This window comes from Budorcas taxicolor, chromosome 13, assembly GCF_023091745.1.
Source record: "Budorcas taxicolor isolate Tak-1 chromosome 13, Takin1.1, whole genome shotgun sequence".
Classification (NCBI taxonomy): Eukaryota; Metazoa; Chordata; class Mammalia; order Artiodactyla; family Bovidae; genus Budorcas; species Budorcas taxicolor.
Window position 1 is genome coordinate 18,743,657 of NC_068922.1, and position 14,108 is coordinate 18,757,764.

General features: G+C 47.6%; 1 protein-coding gene across 1 annotated transcript in view; it reads left to right on the forward strand.

Moving 5' to 3' along the window:
* PARD3 (par-3 family cell polarity regulator) overlaps positions 1-13,864 on the forward strand; it is a 592,324-nt gene extending 578,460 nt beyond the window's left edge. The window contains exons 25-26 of the mRNA XM_052651068.1: positions 11,520-11,720; positions 13,792-13,864. Of these exons, the coding sequence (XP_052507028.1) occupies positions 11,520-11,676 (157 nt within the window). The 3' untranslated portion in view covers positions 11,677-11,720; positions 13,792-13,864. The remainder of the gene's footprint in view (positions 1-11,519; positions 11,721-13,791) is intronic.
* The last annotated feature ends 244 nt before the right edge of the window (positions 13,865-14,108 follow it).

A 14,108-nucleotide genomic window follows, 5' to 3' on the forward strand; every position in this document is an offset into this window, starting at 1 on the left:
CTTCAATGCATGAAAGTGAAAGTGAAAGTGAAGTCGCTCAGTCATATCTGACTCTTAGCAACCCCATGGACTGCAGCCCACCAAGCTCCTCCATCCATGGGATTTTCCAAGCAAGAGTACTGGAGTGGGTTGCCATTGCCTTCTCCAAAATTATTTTGACTTCTCTTCAAATCTGCTTGCTCTGTGAGAATTCATTGGTATTAACCAGTGACTTCAGCTAAAAAGGGCTTCCCTGGTGGCTCAGAGGTTAAAGCGTCTGCCTCCAATGGGGGAGACCTGGGTTCGATCCCTGGGTCAGGAATATCCCCTGGAGAAGGAAATGGTAACCCACTCCAGTATTCTTGCCTGGAGAATCCCATGGACGGAGAAGCCCGGTAGGCTACATACAGTCCACGGGGTCGCAAAGAGTCGGACACGACTGAGCGACTCCACTATTCACTATTCAGCTAAAAAAATTAAAAGAGACTCTTTTCCATTGAGCACATGTGAGAGAGGTTTGTTGTTGTTCAGTCACTAAGCCATGTTCAATTCTTTGAGACCCAAAGATCTGCAGCACACCAGGCTTCCCAGTCCTTCACCGTCTCCCAGAGTTTACTCAAACCCATGTCCATTGAGTTGGTGATGCTATCTGACCACCTCATCCTCTGTTGTCCCCTTCTCCTCCTGCCCTCAATCTATCCCAGCATCAGGGTCTTTTCCGATGAGTTGGTTCAGGGGTTTGGAAGAGTTTTATTTTTTCCTTAAAAAAAAAAAAATGCTGGGTGCAGTAAAGTGGAGCCTGAGAAGTTTTCTAAACCCTCAGTTTGGTTCGGCAGCAAAAGCCTTACATACCATTTGCCTGTTTTCTTAATCATCAATTCAGTACCTGGAATAAGTTTACATCTCTTACTATGATGAACTCTTGGCCTGATCTTTTCTGACTGGCCTTTATCAACAGATTTTAAAGTTTAGTAAGAAAAAAGCACTGTTTAAAAGCTTTGCTTTTACAAATGCTAAAAGTAAGAGCTGGCACTTTGCCACAGGTTGATCTTCAGGATGGAGAGTCCAATTCTAGTGGGGGAAGAGCATTGGCCATTCTCTACAGGGTGAGGCCCTCCCTAGGACCTCCCTCCTCTCATTTATGACCCAAATCACGGCTTTTCCAGAATGAGTTCAAACAATGACGATTTTTTTTTTTTTTTTTGCTAGAACTCAAACTGAGGGCAAGCCAGAGATACAGAGAAGTCAGATAATATGCTGGAAAGTTGAGGTACAAGTTTTCCAGCTCATTCTTGGGGGGATGAAGGAGCTGGGATGAGGAGCAGGTGCTTGGCACATAGGCAGGCCTTCAAATCCTGAGATGACGAGATGCAGAGGGGTCTAGAGCCGTCTGATTACTATTTAATAATGTTGGCCATTAGGAGACTGTCAAAGATTCATGCTCTGCTCAGGAGTGCCAACTTTCCTTTTGAAACTTGGAGAGACTGGCAAAAATGCTGGCTTTGGCAGATGGGCTCTTGGCATGAGCAGGAGTATTGATCACCCTCGCAGGGCAGGAAATGCTACTCTCTCTCTCTGATTAAAAGTTTCTTACCAAGGCAAGCACAAGCCTAAGGTGGTCAGCATGGTTAATAGCCTACATTAAAGAAAGCTCTACATTAAGGAGTGTCTGCTGCCAGAGTGTCCATCCTGATTGTTGCCACCATGTAACTTTAATGGATCTGACAGTCTTCCTTTTCCCTTTCAGATGTTGCATCTTTCTGCCTCAATAATCGTGCATCTTCTTTTCACCCATTTTCTTTTAAAAATTTTCATTTAATTTGTTTATTTTCTTTTTGGCTGCTCTGGGTCCTTGTTGCTGTTATACAGGCTTTCTCTAGTTGCAGCAGGAGGGGGTTGTTCTCTAGCTGCCATACATGGTCTCCTTGTTTAGGTGGCTTCTCTTGTTGCAGAGCACAGATCTTGGGCCTGCAGGCTTCAGCAGCCATGCTTCCCAGGCTCTAGAGCACAAGCTGCACAGACTTAGTTGCTCCATGGTCTGTGGGATTTTCCTGGATCAGGGATTGAACCCGTGTCTTCTGCATTGACAGATGCATTATTTACCACTGAGCCACGAGGCAAGCTCTATCCATTTTCTTTATAAACCTTTCTTTGCGAAGATCTGTGGCTTTTCCTATGAAAATAGGACCATCAGTTGGATGAAAAGGAAAACCACGAATACTAAGATTTTTAGGGACATGAATGTTCAATCCCGTTTTGGTGAATCTGAAGGTAAGATATCGCAACACCATGGAAAGTATCCATCTGCAGGCTGCAGGCCTCGGGTCCATTCAAATCCAGATGAGACTTTGGTTCATTGTTTTAGAAACAGCTGAAGCCCTTGGAGACCCCAGACGTGTACCTGAATCCTGGATTTCAGGTAAGCTCCGAGGCCCTGATGCATGCATGTGTGCTAAGTTGCTTCAGTCATATCCAACTCTATGCGATTCTATGGACTGTAGCCTGCCAGGCTCTTCTGTCCATGGGTTTCTCCAGACAAGAATACTGGAGAGGGTTGCCATGCCCCCCTCCAGGGGATCTTCCCAACCCAGGGACAGAACCTGAGTCTCCTGCACTGCAGGCAGATTCTTTACCAACTGAGCCACCAGGGAAGTCCCTGAGAGCCGATACTGATGCTTAAATCACCAAATGATCTTTTCACCCCATAACCTCAGGGACTTGTTTAATCCCAGCGCCATATTTCAGGCTTATTTCTGGCTTTGGTTCACATCTCCCCTATGCAAGTCCTTCTTTCTGGGCTCATCCGTTTGACCAAGCTGCTCAGCTGCATCTCTTCAAACATGCTCCAGCCTTGGATTGCATTTGCTGTCCCCAGATGGCACCCAGGACACTGCATCCATCACCTCTGATAGGTTAACTTGGCGAAATTAATTGACCATAAAATTAACCTGGCTTCTCCTGGCTTCTTTTGTATAGTAGGCATTCAATAAATGTTTGTTGAGTGAATGCTTTGCCTGAAACTTTATTTAAAGGACTTTCAGGTTTGGTGGTAGCATCCTTCTGATTTCCTTCTTTGCACTTATGGCAAGTGTGTAGTGTTTCTGTAAACAGTGAGAGAGAGAGAGACAGAAAGAGGCAGAGCACGGTACGAGAAAAGAGATGGCGGGACTTTGCTGGTGGTCCAGTGGTTAAGACATCACCTCCCAATCCAGGGGGTGCAGGTTTGATTGCTGACTGGGGAACTGAGATCCCACAGGCTTCACGGCCTACAGACCAGACCATAAAGAACAGAAGCAACATTATAACAAAGTCAATAAAGACTTTAAAAACGCTCCACATAAAAAATACTTTATTAAAAAAAAAAAAGGAAAGAGGTGTAAATACAGTTGAAGTAGAAAAACTTAAAGAAGGAAAATACCCCTAGACTCTTGAGTGACTGTTAGGGAGTTATTCCTATGGAGGGGCTCACTGGTCCCTCAGTGGTAAAGAGTCCGCCTGCCCGTGCCAGAGACTCAGGCTGGCTCCCTGGGTTGGGAAGATTCCACATGCAGTGGGGCAACTGGAATATTGGAATATTGACCCCCCTTTGCATCCCTGAAATGTTGCTGTTCCTCTGGGGTTTATACTGGGCCCTTTTCTCTTCTCTTCTTTGTCCCCTTCTTGCTCACCCCTTCCACTGCCATAAACACACAGAGGACACCCAGCCACCGTTTCCCTGGGACCCCCATCTTATCCATGGTCTTCACTCTGCTTTGCTCCTGTCTGCAGCACCAAGGAGCCACTCCCTCTGATGGTGGTGCCCTCTATGGACTCAGCAGTGCCTGTGCCTGAGGCCCTGGTCTCTGAGGACCTTCCACCCGTCACTGGAGCTCATTGATCGCCCCATTGCCTCCTGTTCTGCATAGTATTGTCCCCAGCCTTGCATGTGACACAATTTTGTGCAATATTATATGGGAGGGGCGATCAATGGCCCCTCAACTCAACTGGCCTGAGTTTGGATCCTAGCTTTGCCACTTACTGGATAATCTTCCATTTTAACCTCTGGAAGCCTCAGTGTTCCCATCTGTGAAATGGGGACAGTACCCCACTTCAGTACCTACCTCACAGAGCTGTTAAGAGGATTCATCAATAATGCAACTGCTTAGTCCCATGATTAAAACCTAAGTGCCCCCTGCTCCCACCAAATGCTGTTTTTCTTTACAGATCTCTTTGTAAGGGTGTCTCCTTCAGTTTTTCCTGGCAGTCCCCTTCTATCCACGCAGCTCAGAAGGGAGTTTTCAGGGACGTTCAGAAAACTGGACCTTAGACAGTCACTGAGCTCTTCATCCTCCACCCACTGATCCCTCTCCTAATCCCTTCTCCCCTCCAGCAGTTGCGTTTTATAGAAATTGACTGTTGGAAACTTCAGGCTCCAGTCCATCACATGCTCAGAGCTTGTGCATCCAGGCTGGAACCCTCGACAATCTGCCCAGTGTTAAGGATTCAACAGTAACCCCAGGAGCAAAGGCCACCCCACTCCTGTCCCCAAAAGAGCCAGCTCACTTGCCCAGCTTGCTGGCAAGTGACAGACCCTTGCTTCCTGAGGGCTGGGGGGATCATCAGGATATTTAACTTCTTTTGGGGGTCTGTTATGCTTCAGAGGGAATTTCCTAACATGTTGATAGGGTAGTCATTTAAATAACTCCATAATTTGTTTTTGAAGCTTATTATTCTGCTTAAGTTCCTTAAATGAGTATGATGATCTGGTTTCTTAGGAGGCAGTTGTGTTTTAGAGTAATTTTCTACTGCAGGGAACACTTGGATACTGTCTTGGGAAGGGACACACTAAAAAAAACCCATTAAGTCTATGCATTCTTTTTCCTAATTCTCCTGCTCGGTCTCAGGTAAGAGCATATTTGTCCATTACTCAGCTTGCACAGCTGTTGCAATAATTCTCAAACGGTTCCCTCTTGCTTTTGTCTTTGTTTTGTTTCTCTTGCAGTAAGAATGGCCCCTCTGAGGACACAGAAGCCTGTAGAAGGAATATTCAACAGTGAGTGAGGGGCGTCCAGTGCAGGCGGACATACCAGGGCGAGGAGCGCAGGGGCTAGTCCCTGGTGGTCAGGACCAGGCTGTCCCATGGCCAGAGGGTGACTTGCTAGATTATTCAGTGCCATCTGCACTGGGAGCATATGGTTGGGGCTATATCCTGAGGCTAGACCAACCTTCCTTAATCAACATTATTAAGTCACTCTGCAGCTTAAGGGACCCATGGAGCCTCATGGTCTGTGACAATACGTCCAACTTTCTTAGCTTGACTTCAAGGCTTTCTGTGGCCCAGATGCGCCTTTCTGACCTTTCTCCTCTAGGTTGCATCTCTAACTTTCCCTCCTGTCAAACTGCATCCCACCTTCCTGTCTGATTTGGGTCCATGACATTCCCTGGACTGAAAGGTCTCCCTCAGCCCTGCCCTTGCCACCAAGCATTCTTTCCGCCTGGATCCTGCTCACCTTTCAACATCCAACTCGACTCCTGTCTCCTTCCTTTAAAACTCTGCCCAGCTGCCCCATGATTCCCCTGCACATACAGCTCTTAGACTGCAGACACCGCCCACCGAGCACTCCTGCTTGGCTTCTCACTGTTGGTTATGCTTCTTTGTGCTCACGTCTTACTGGTCTCCCTGGTCTGTCAGCTTCCCTGGGGGCAAAGCCCATATTCTGTGTTTCTGTGTTTTCTCAGTGGGCCTTCTCTCCTGGAAGCATCCCTGCCACGTTTTGGATTCATTGATTAACTTAAAGCAAGTCCAGACTCTTTGGGAAACTGTCAGCTCGTCAATCCTGTAATTCCCTGCCTGACAGCGGTGCAGAAAGGCAGTATGATGGAATCCATTTCACTCTGATTGAGGGAGGAGAACTAGTTCAAATCAGTCCAACGGGTGCTGTGGGCTGCACCTTGTGCCAGATATTTTTTTCTTTTTGGCTGTGCCACATGGTATGCAAAATCGTCTGCAACCAGGGATAAAACCTGTGCCCACTGCAGTGGGAGGGGGGTCTTAGCCACTGGACCATGAGGGAAGCCCCAGATATTTTTTAAAAAAGAATATACATTGGCTGAGTACACGTATATATTTGTGTGTGTGTGTGTATAAAATAAAGGATGAAATGTCATTTGCAGCAACATGGATCGACCTACAGATTATCATGCTAAGTGAAGTAAGCCAGACAGAGAAAGACCACTGTCACATAATATCATTTATATGTGGAATCTAAAAAAAAAATGATACAAAGGGACTTATTTACAGAATAGAAATCAACTTGCAGACACAGAAAACAAACATGGTTACTAAAGGGGAAAGAAGGGGAAGGAATAAATTAAGAGTTTGGGATTAACATATAGAGACTACAATATGTAAACTGGATAACCAGCAAGAACCTACTGTATAGCACAGGAAACTCCACTCAATTTCTTGTAATAAAAGAATCTGAAAAAGAATATACAAGATGATATATTGGGCACAGCTTCTCCCTTCAAACAGCTCGCTGTTTAGGAGACATCATTTCCAATGGGAAATTAGGAAATGCTTGCCCCAAAGTAATAGGTCATATCCATTCAAGTTTTAAATTGATCAAATTCCCAAGTAGTAAGAGGTGTGGGTTCCAAGCTGTGGGGGAGCAGAGAAGGGACCTCAGGGGGCTCCAGAGAAGAGTCAGAAGTTTCAGGGGAGAAGACAGGATGGGGGATGCTTTTGGTCAGAGGGACAACAAATAGCTCAAAACACGGAGTGAGGAAAAGAAAGTGACTGAGTGCTCCTTACGCATCAGGCCTTATGTAGACGCCAACTCATTCATTCCCCGAGTCCCTGCAAGGCTCTCCTTATATTCCGATCACAGAGGAAGAAGCACTGCAAGAGGCTGAGTAGCTTGCCCAACGCACAGGCAGGACTGGCTTCTCTATGACCAGCATAGTGCCGACCGCCACGCCGTCGCTGAGGGAGGGGCGGAGTCGAGGAAGGAAACGCCCTCGCTGGAGCAGCACCCCTTGGTTCAGACCCGCTCTCTCTTCTCAGATGCAGTTCAGAAGGGAGGAATTGTTCAACTTAGGGAAGAGACCCGTTCTCAGTCGCCTGTACAATGGCTCCCCAGGACCCCTACCTCCTGCTATTCTCCCCCTGCATGAAGCATGCCCCCCAACCCCGCGCACATGCGGGCTGCCCCCGGTGACATGCTTCTAGTGCGTCAATTACAGCAACAGTGGTGGGCTTTTCCGTGACTAGGTTATAACACACGGTGACCTCAGTCCTGCTGGCACTTTCCCTCTCTGACTTTCCTCTTATGTTCCCTGTGATAAGACAAGTTGCGGTCCGGAGGGGCCCATGTGGCCAGGAGCCGAGGGCCCCCTCAGTCCAGCATGTGAGGAAGGGATGCTGCCAGCATCTGCTCACCCTCAACCTGCCTCTTGGAAGCTCAGTGACCAGCTCCTCAGTACGGTTCTCTCTGCCTTGGTCTCTCCCACTTACCAGGACAGCGTGCCCTGTCCTGGCTTCCAAGTTTCCTGGGTTTAGAGCAAGACCTAGGTATCAGATTTCCTTTTTCTTCTGGCCTAGAACAACAGGTGCCTCACCCTGGTTGCTAGAACACAGCCAGGTCCATTTCCTGGAACAAAGAACCAGACACCAGATTTCACCTCCTTCCCTGGGACGCCCATCCCCTCTCAATGAGTTCCCATCTCCAGCCTTCCAGGGACCATGAGCTAATGTTCTTAGGATGCAGCCCCTATCACGTGTATTAGCATGCAGGAGGCACAGCAATTACCCAGCCTTGCAGCTGATTTAAGCTTCCAGGTTACACACAAAACGCTGGGAGTTGGAGGAAGGGACTCCAATATCGTTATCTAGAATACCCATTGTGGTGGACTCTTGTGATAAAGCTATAAAGAAAATCATTTTTTCTGCCCTGGACTTTGGCCAGGAGAAATGTGGAGAAATTCTTTTGTGAATAACCATTCACAAATTTCAACAATTGTTCGTTCTTGAGTCTAAAGTCTCTTTGCATGAATGATTTTCTCATCTTTATGCAGAATTTTCCCACATTTTTGTTGACTAAAATATTACTAATCTAATTTCCTATTAAAAAACTCATTTCCAGCATCGCAGAGCTGAAAGGTGCTACCAACCATTTAGTCTTCAATTTACATACAATAAATCCTGTAATCTGATGGGGGCTTTTACACAAGGGTGGCTGCAAGCAATTACATGGGCAAAGAAATATTTCAGTCCAGAGCTGTGTGCTGTGTTAATTTCATCTGTTGAACTCCCATTGCGATTTCGCCTTTTGTTAAATTACCTATTGATGTGGATTTAGAGAGGAAACTCCACTGAACACAGCAATTCAAAATTATAATGCTGTTTGTGCTCTAATATTTTTCTTTTAACTATAATTTGGGAAATTGGGGTTTATTAGAAAAAAAGAAGACTGGAATAATTTATTCCATTTTTCTCCACTCAACGCCATGACAAAATAGAACATTTCCAGGTAAAGTTTGATTTGGAAAGGCCTAAAAAAATTCTTGACATCACAGCGGGACTCTGGGTTGGGCTGAATCTCATGATGCCTGACATGGAGGGAGCATGGGGTCTGAGCTGCTGGCCTGGGGGGCACTGTGGCTATCGGGAAAGTTTCAAGAGGAGAGTTGAGAAGCTTACTCCAGGTCGTGAGGATTTCTAACCTCAAATGCTGCAGGATCAGGTGTGATGAGGCCATTTTGTGTGTAACTTGGAAGCCTACAGCAGCTGCAAGGGTAGGTTATTACTGTGCCTCCTGCATGCTAATACATGGGATGCGGGCCGCATCCATCCACCCATCCAATCACCCATTCATCCATCCACCCGTCCATCCCTCCATTCATCCATCCACCCATCTACCTGTCCATCCATCCACCCATCTATCCATTCATCCACCTGTCTTTCCATCCCTGTAGCCTTCCATCCATCTTTTGTTGACTATTAAGCATATATTATCTTCATTCTTTGGTATCTAGTGTTTTAGAAGATGCAAAGTAAATATTTAAAATTCTTTCATTTAGTCATTCATTCAACAAACATTCACTGAACATAACATTCCTGGTGCCACAGTAGGTGCCAAAGATGCAAAAATGAAAGCTGGAGCCCAACTCTCAGTACCACACAAGACGATCAGTCCTTGCAAAATACCCTAAAGAGTGTTATCATAGAGGGATGGAAGGGGGGCATGGTGTGGGCCTAAACAGAGTGTGCGTGTGTGTGGGGGGGGGGGGGGAATGGGGAGGGGTGGTGGCCAAGAAACCTTCCCAGAGAAGGTACTCAATGCTCAAAAGATAAGGAAGAGGCAGAAGACTAAAAGACATGGGTGTTTTTAAAACAGCTTTAATGAGGCCTAATTATCATACAATAAACTACACACGTTGAAAGGATGTAATTGATAAATTCTATTCTGTGTTTTCGGAGAAGGCAATGGCACCCCACTCCAGTACTCTTGCCTGGAAAATCCATGGATGGAGGAGCCTGGTGGGCTGCAGTCCATGGGCTCACCAAGAGTCGGACACGACTGAGCAACTTCACTTTGACTTTTCACTTTCATGCATTGGAGAAGGAAATGGCAGCCCACTCCAGTATTCTTGCCTGGAGAATCCGAGGGACGGGGGAGCCTGATGGGCTGTCATCTATGGGGTCACACAGAGTTGGACACAACTGAAGCAACTTAGCAGTAGCATTCTGTGTTTACACCTGCAAAATCACCATCACAGTCAAGATAAGGAATATACTCATTAGCCCCAAATTTTCTCGTGCTCTTCTGTAACCTCTTCCTGCTGTCCACTTCATCCATAGGAAACCACTGATGCTGTCAATACAGATTAGTACGAATTCCCTAGACTTTTACATAAGTGAAATTATGTAGTAATTTGGCAGTGTTTGTACCATTTTACACCCCAACCAACAGTGCGGGGGAGTGTAGTTCTTTTGCATCCTCATAAAAGACATATATGGGCTTCCCTGGTGGCTCAGTGGTAAAGAATCTGCCTGCCAATGCCAGAGATGCAAGAGGTGCATGTTTGATCCCTGGGTCAGGAAGATCCCCTGGAGAAGAAAATGGCAACCCACTCCAGTATCCGTGCCTGGTGAATTTCATGGGCGGAGGGGCCTGGTGGGCTACAGTCCAGGGCGTTGCCAACAGTCAGACATGACTGAGCACGCAAAAAGTGCACGCAAAAAGTGTGTTGTCTGTTACTGAGTGCAAAGGGCCTTGAGGCTTCTAGGCCTGAGTGCTGGGGCTGTCAGTCACAGACGGCCCTGCCCATCCTCGTCTGCTGGCCCATCAGGGCACTACCTGACTTTCCTCTCGGCTCAGTCTGGAATAAGAGCAGCCTTGGTGGCTGTGCTGGACGCCTGGCTGAGGGAACTGGTGGCGATGCAGTCACACAACGTGAAGCCCAGGCTGGCGCTTTTGTTAAACAGCCCTTCCCAGCAAAGCTGGCGAGCTCCAGACACTGGTCCATTGTGGTTTTTTCCTCATGAGAGGTTTCAATGCTATCTACCTCTCAGGACCCAAATCCTTCCCAAATGGATGCAAGGAGGATTAGGGAAAACAGCTCCGTGACTTCCCAAAGCATCATTCCTGGGGCGGGCGCTGCTCAGCCACCCACCTTGCTTTGTCCTCAAGCTGCTGCATAATCTCGCTCCAGGCCCTGCGGGGTGGACAGGCACATAAAGGACTCCTGCTAGGTCCCTTTGACCAGCCTTTACTTCAGAAACCCTTTTAAGCTAATTTTTCCTGACACTTCCAATAGGCCTTTGAAAATGCACTGACTGAGAGAGCAAACATGTGCTCCGTAACACGCTCCCGAGTAGGGGGCGTTATTACATCTAATCTCCACCTTCTGCCTTGGACCTGAACCTTCCGGGCAGCAAACAGCTAAGAAGATTAAGAAGCAAACGCTGGAAGGCCGGATGTGTATATGTCCAGAAAATGAGGCAGTCTGATCTGCCAAGTGCGTGGGCATGAGTTTTCCGAGCCCAGAGCCGGGAGCAGTATTCTTCCTCTTTCACAACTGCCTGAGGCAGTGCGCATCACTGTCTTTGGCCTCCTCTCCACAGTCCCCTGGCTTCCTTCTTCCTGGGAACTTGGACTCAATGTGTGTTTCTGTGTTTGTACCCCAGGGTCTCCAGGGATTAGGTTTATGGAATTATGCTAACAAAGGAAATCAGAAAATTGAAAGTTGATGTTTGCAATCACATGTTCCCTTGGTGACGTAGCCTTTGGAAATTGTATGTAGGTCCTGCAGCTGAGATGCAGGAGATTTTGGTAAAAGTGACTCCAACCATCCCCTGCCTGGAAGCGAGCCTGCTGTGATCCTGGCTCAAGAGCAGACGATCAGGGGTGGCACAGGAAAGCCAAGTGACCAAATAGGCTGCTATTGTTTCTAAATTTTGCGGATTTGCGGCGGGGGGGGGTCAAATTCCACCAAACCTGCCTATTCAAGGGATCCTCACCCTCCTTGATAACGTACCGGTATTTTTTCATGTCTAGGTGCAGCGAGGAGGAGAAGGCATCGGTGAAAATCACGGTGACAACCATTAGCTGTGCTGAAAATGTTAGCACTGGAGAAGACCTTGGAGGCCCTCATCAAAACTTCTCATCAGCTGAAGCCCAGGGAGAGCCTCAGGGATTCTCTCAAGCTGGTTGATTATCAAATGACGCATATAAGACGTGGCCACAACACATTCCGAGGTAAGAGCAAATCCACCATCAAAAAAAATCATGACACACTGAGGGCTTCCCAACAGAATACACAGCCGTAACGTGAAGCCCTGAAGATTCAACAGCGTCTTCATAAAAGTCTGATGCTCTGAGCTGACTTGGAAAGGGAGCTGCTGTGTTGTCCAACACATCTGTACCTTTCAGTGTTTGCTTCTTCAGCCCTTGGCTTGCCATGACCCCGACTCCACCCCCCAGCTCCTTTTATCCCATCCGTAAACACGTGGCACTCCCGCTGCTCTGGAAATGTTCTCTTTGCACCTTTTCAGGTACTGTTCTTGCTGTTGGCTTGATTTGGTTTCACAGTTCAGATTTCTGATAAGTATGTCCCATATTTTTTGAGGACGATGTCACTGACCAACAGAAACACTGGCTCACCTATGGATCATTTGTCTGTCAGTGATCCAGTATGACCTGATTGTGAAGAGGGGCTGTATTGTCTTCAGTGAGGTTGTTGAAGGTGCTGTGGGGGCTTCCCAGGTGGGACTGGTGGTAAAGAACCCACCAGCCAATGCAGGATATGTAGGAGACATGGGTTAGATCTCGGGGTCAGGAAGATCTCCTGGAGGAGAGCAGAACAACCCACTCCAGTATTCTTGCCTGGAAAACTGCATGAACAAAGGAGCCTGGTGGGCTATGTAGGGTCCATAGTGTCACAAAGAGTTGGACTTGACTGAAGCGACTTAGCACGCATACGCAAGGTGCTGTGGGCGGGCCAGGATTTGGAACAGTAATTCCAGCCCCATCCTGTGTGGGGGTGGCAGGACAGTACAGCCAATGTCCTCTCCAGATTTACAAAATGCCCAATGTGTTTGCGAAGAAATGATCTAGTCACTTCTGGGCAGGGGGACCAATCAGAGCCTGGATATATCCATTGCTGGCTGGTAAACTCTAATGTTTTAATCTGTTGGCTAGCTTCTTTTTGGTTCCTAAACATTGCTCAAATTTTCACTCGATTCTTCCTTGTTTCTCAAGAAATAGTCTTTGCGCTCTTTGGCCACGCCCAGAACCCTTGTCTGCTCTGTCTCTCCTGCCAGACAGACACTCCCGAGTTCATGTCAGGAGAAGGATGGCTCCCAGCTCCCCAGGGGAGAGATTCAAGCCGTGGGAAGAACCGAGCTCCAAGGACATCGTGTTACACCCTCTAAAATGGTGTCAGGAGGCTCGGGAGGGAGGTGGCTCCAGGAACAAAGTACAAGGAGGCCTGGGACTGTGTGGGAGCAATCTGGGCCTCACAGCTGCTCTGTGACAGTCCGTGTCCTCAGGTCCTTCCAGGCGGGGCCTCCTGAGCTACCCACAGCACCGCTGCCACCCTTTTCCAGCACTTGGGCTGCTGTTCCACCTGGCCTCCAGACCCCGAAGGGTGCAGCCACACCATGGATGGGGAGGAGAGCCCCATTTGGGGTAGTCACCTTAGACACCTCTTTGCATCCAGGGCGGTGGACCCTGTGTTTGGGGAGAAGTCCCGATTCAGAATTTGGAATTGGGGTTTTGTGCTAACTGGATGCTTTTCTTCTGGCTTCAAAATAATCTTGTTTTGGTTGCTAAGAAACGCTCTTAATTGAACATGGGGCTGAATCGTTCAGTACAATGAGGTGCCGTGCAGAAGTCGGGAGAACAGCACAGTGCTCAGGGGACGCCAGGCCATTTCTTGGGACAGGCACATCATACGGCACAAGTGTCTGCCCAGGTTTTCCTCACCAGGTGCCAAGGGGCTCATTTGTGATTCCAAACACAGGAGTCCCTGCCTAGTTCTGAGGCATGGTCCTTCATTGAGCAATCTGTGCCTAGAACCCAACTCAGCTTGGTTTTATAGGCTGTCAATATCTTGCAGGCTTGAAGAAGGAAATGGCAACCCATTCCAGTATTCTGGCCTGGGAAATCCCATAGATGGAGGAGCCTGGAGGGCTGCAGTCTGTGGGACTGCAAAGAGTTGGACATGATTTAGTGACCAAACAACAAACAACATCTTGCAGGCTGTTGGTCTGAGTGGACCACTCTTCTAACGACCAGATCATTCTAATGGTGTACTCATTTGATGCAGGGCAATGAAATACGCTTACCTGCATCGGGCTGGCTGGCTCTTGTGGACCTGATCTCACAATCCTTGCTTCACGGAGGTCTCACTTTCTTCTGTAGTGAAGAACAGGAACCTGAGAGAAGATCCCTTTGGCAAAAGGTCTTTAGTGTCACTGAAGAAAGCAAAGATTAAAGTTTAATATTCCTAATAGTAATTGGTTTCTGTTTTGTTTTTCACAGCTGAGAGACTGTGTTTGGCTGAATCTCTAGGGGGAGGTGAGGGAAGCAGGTGAATAACCCTAGCCCTGAAAGCCCTGATAAAATTAATGTGTTCTTTGACTT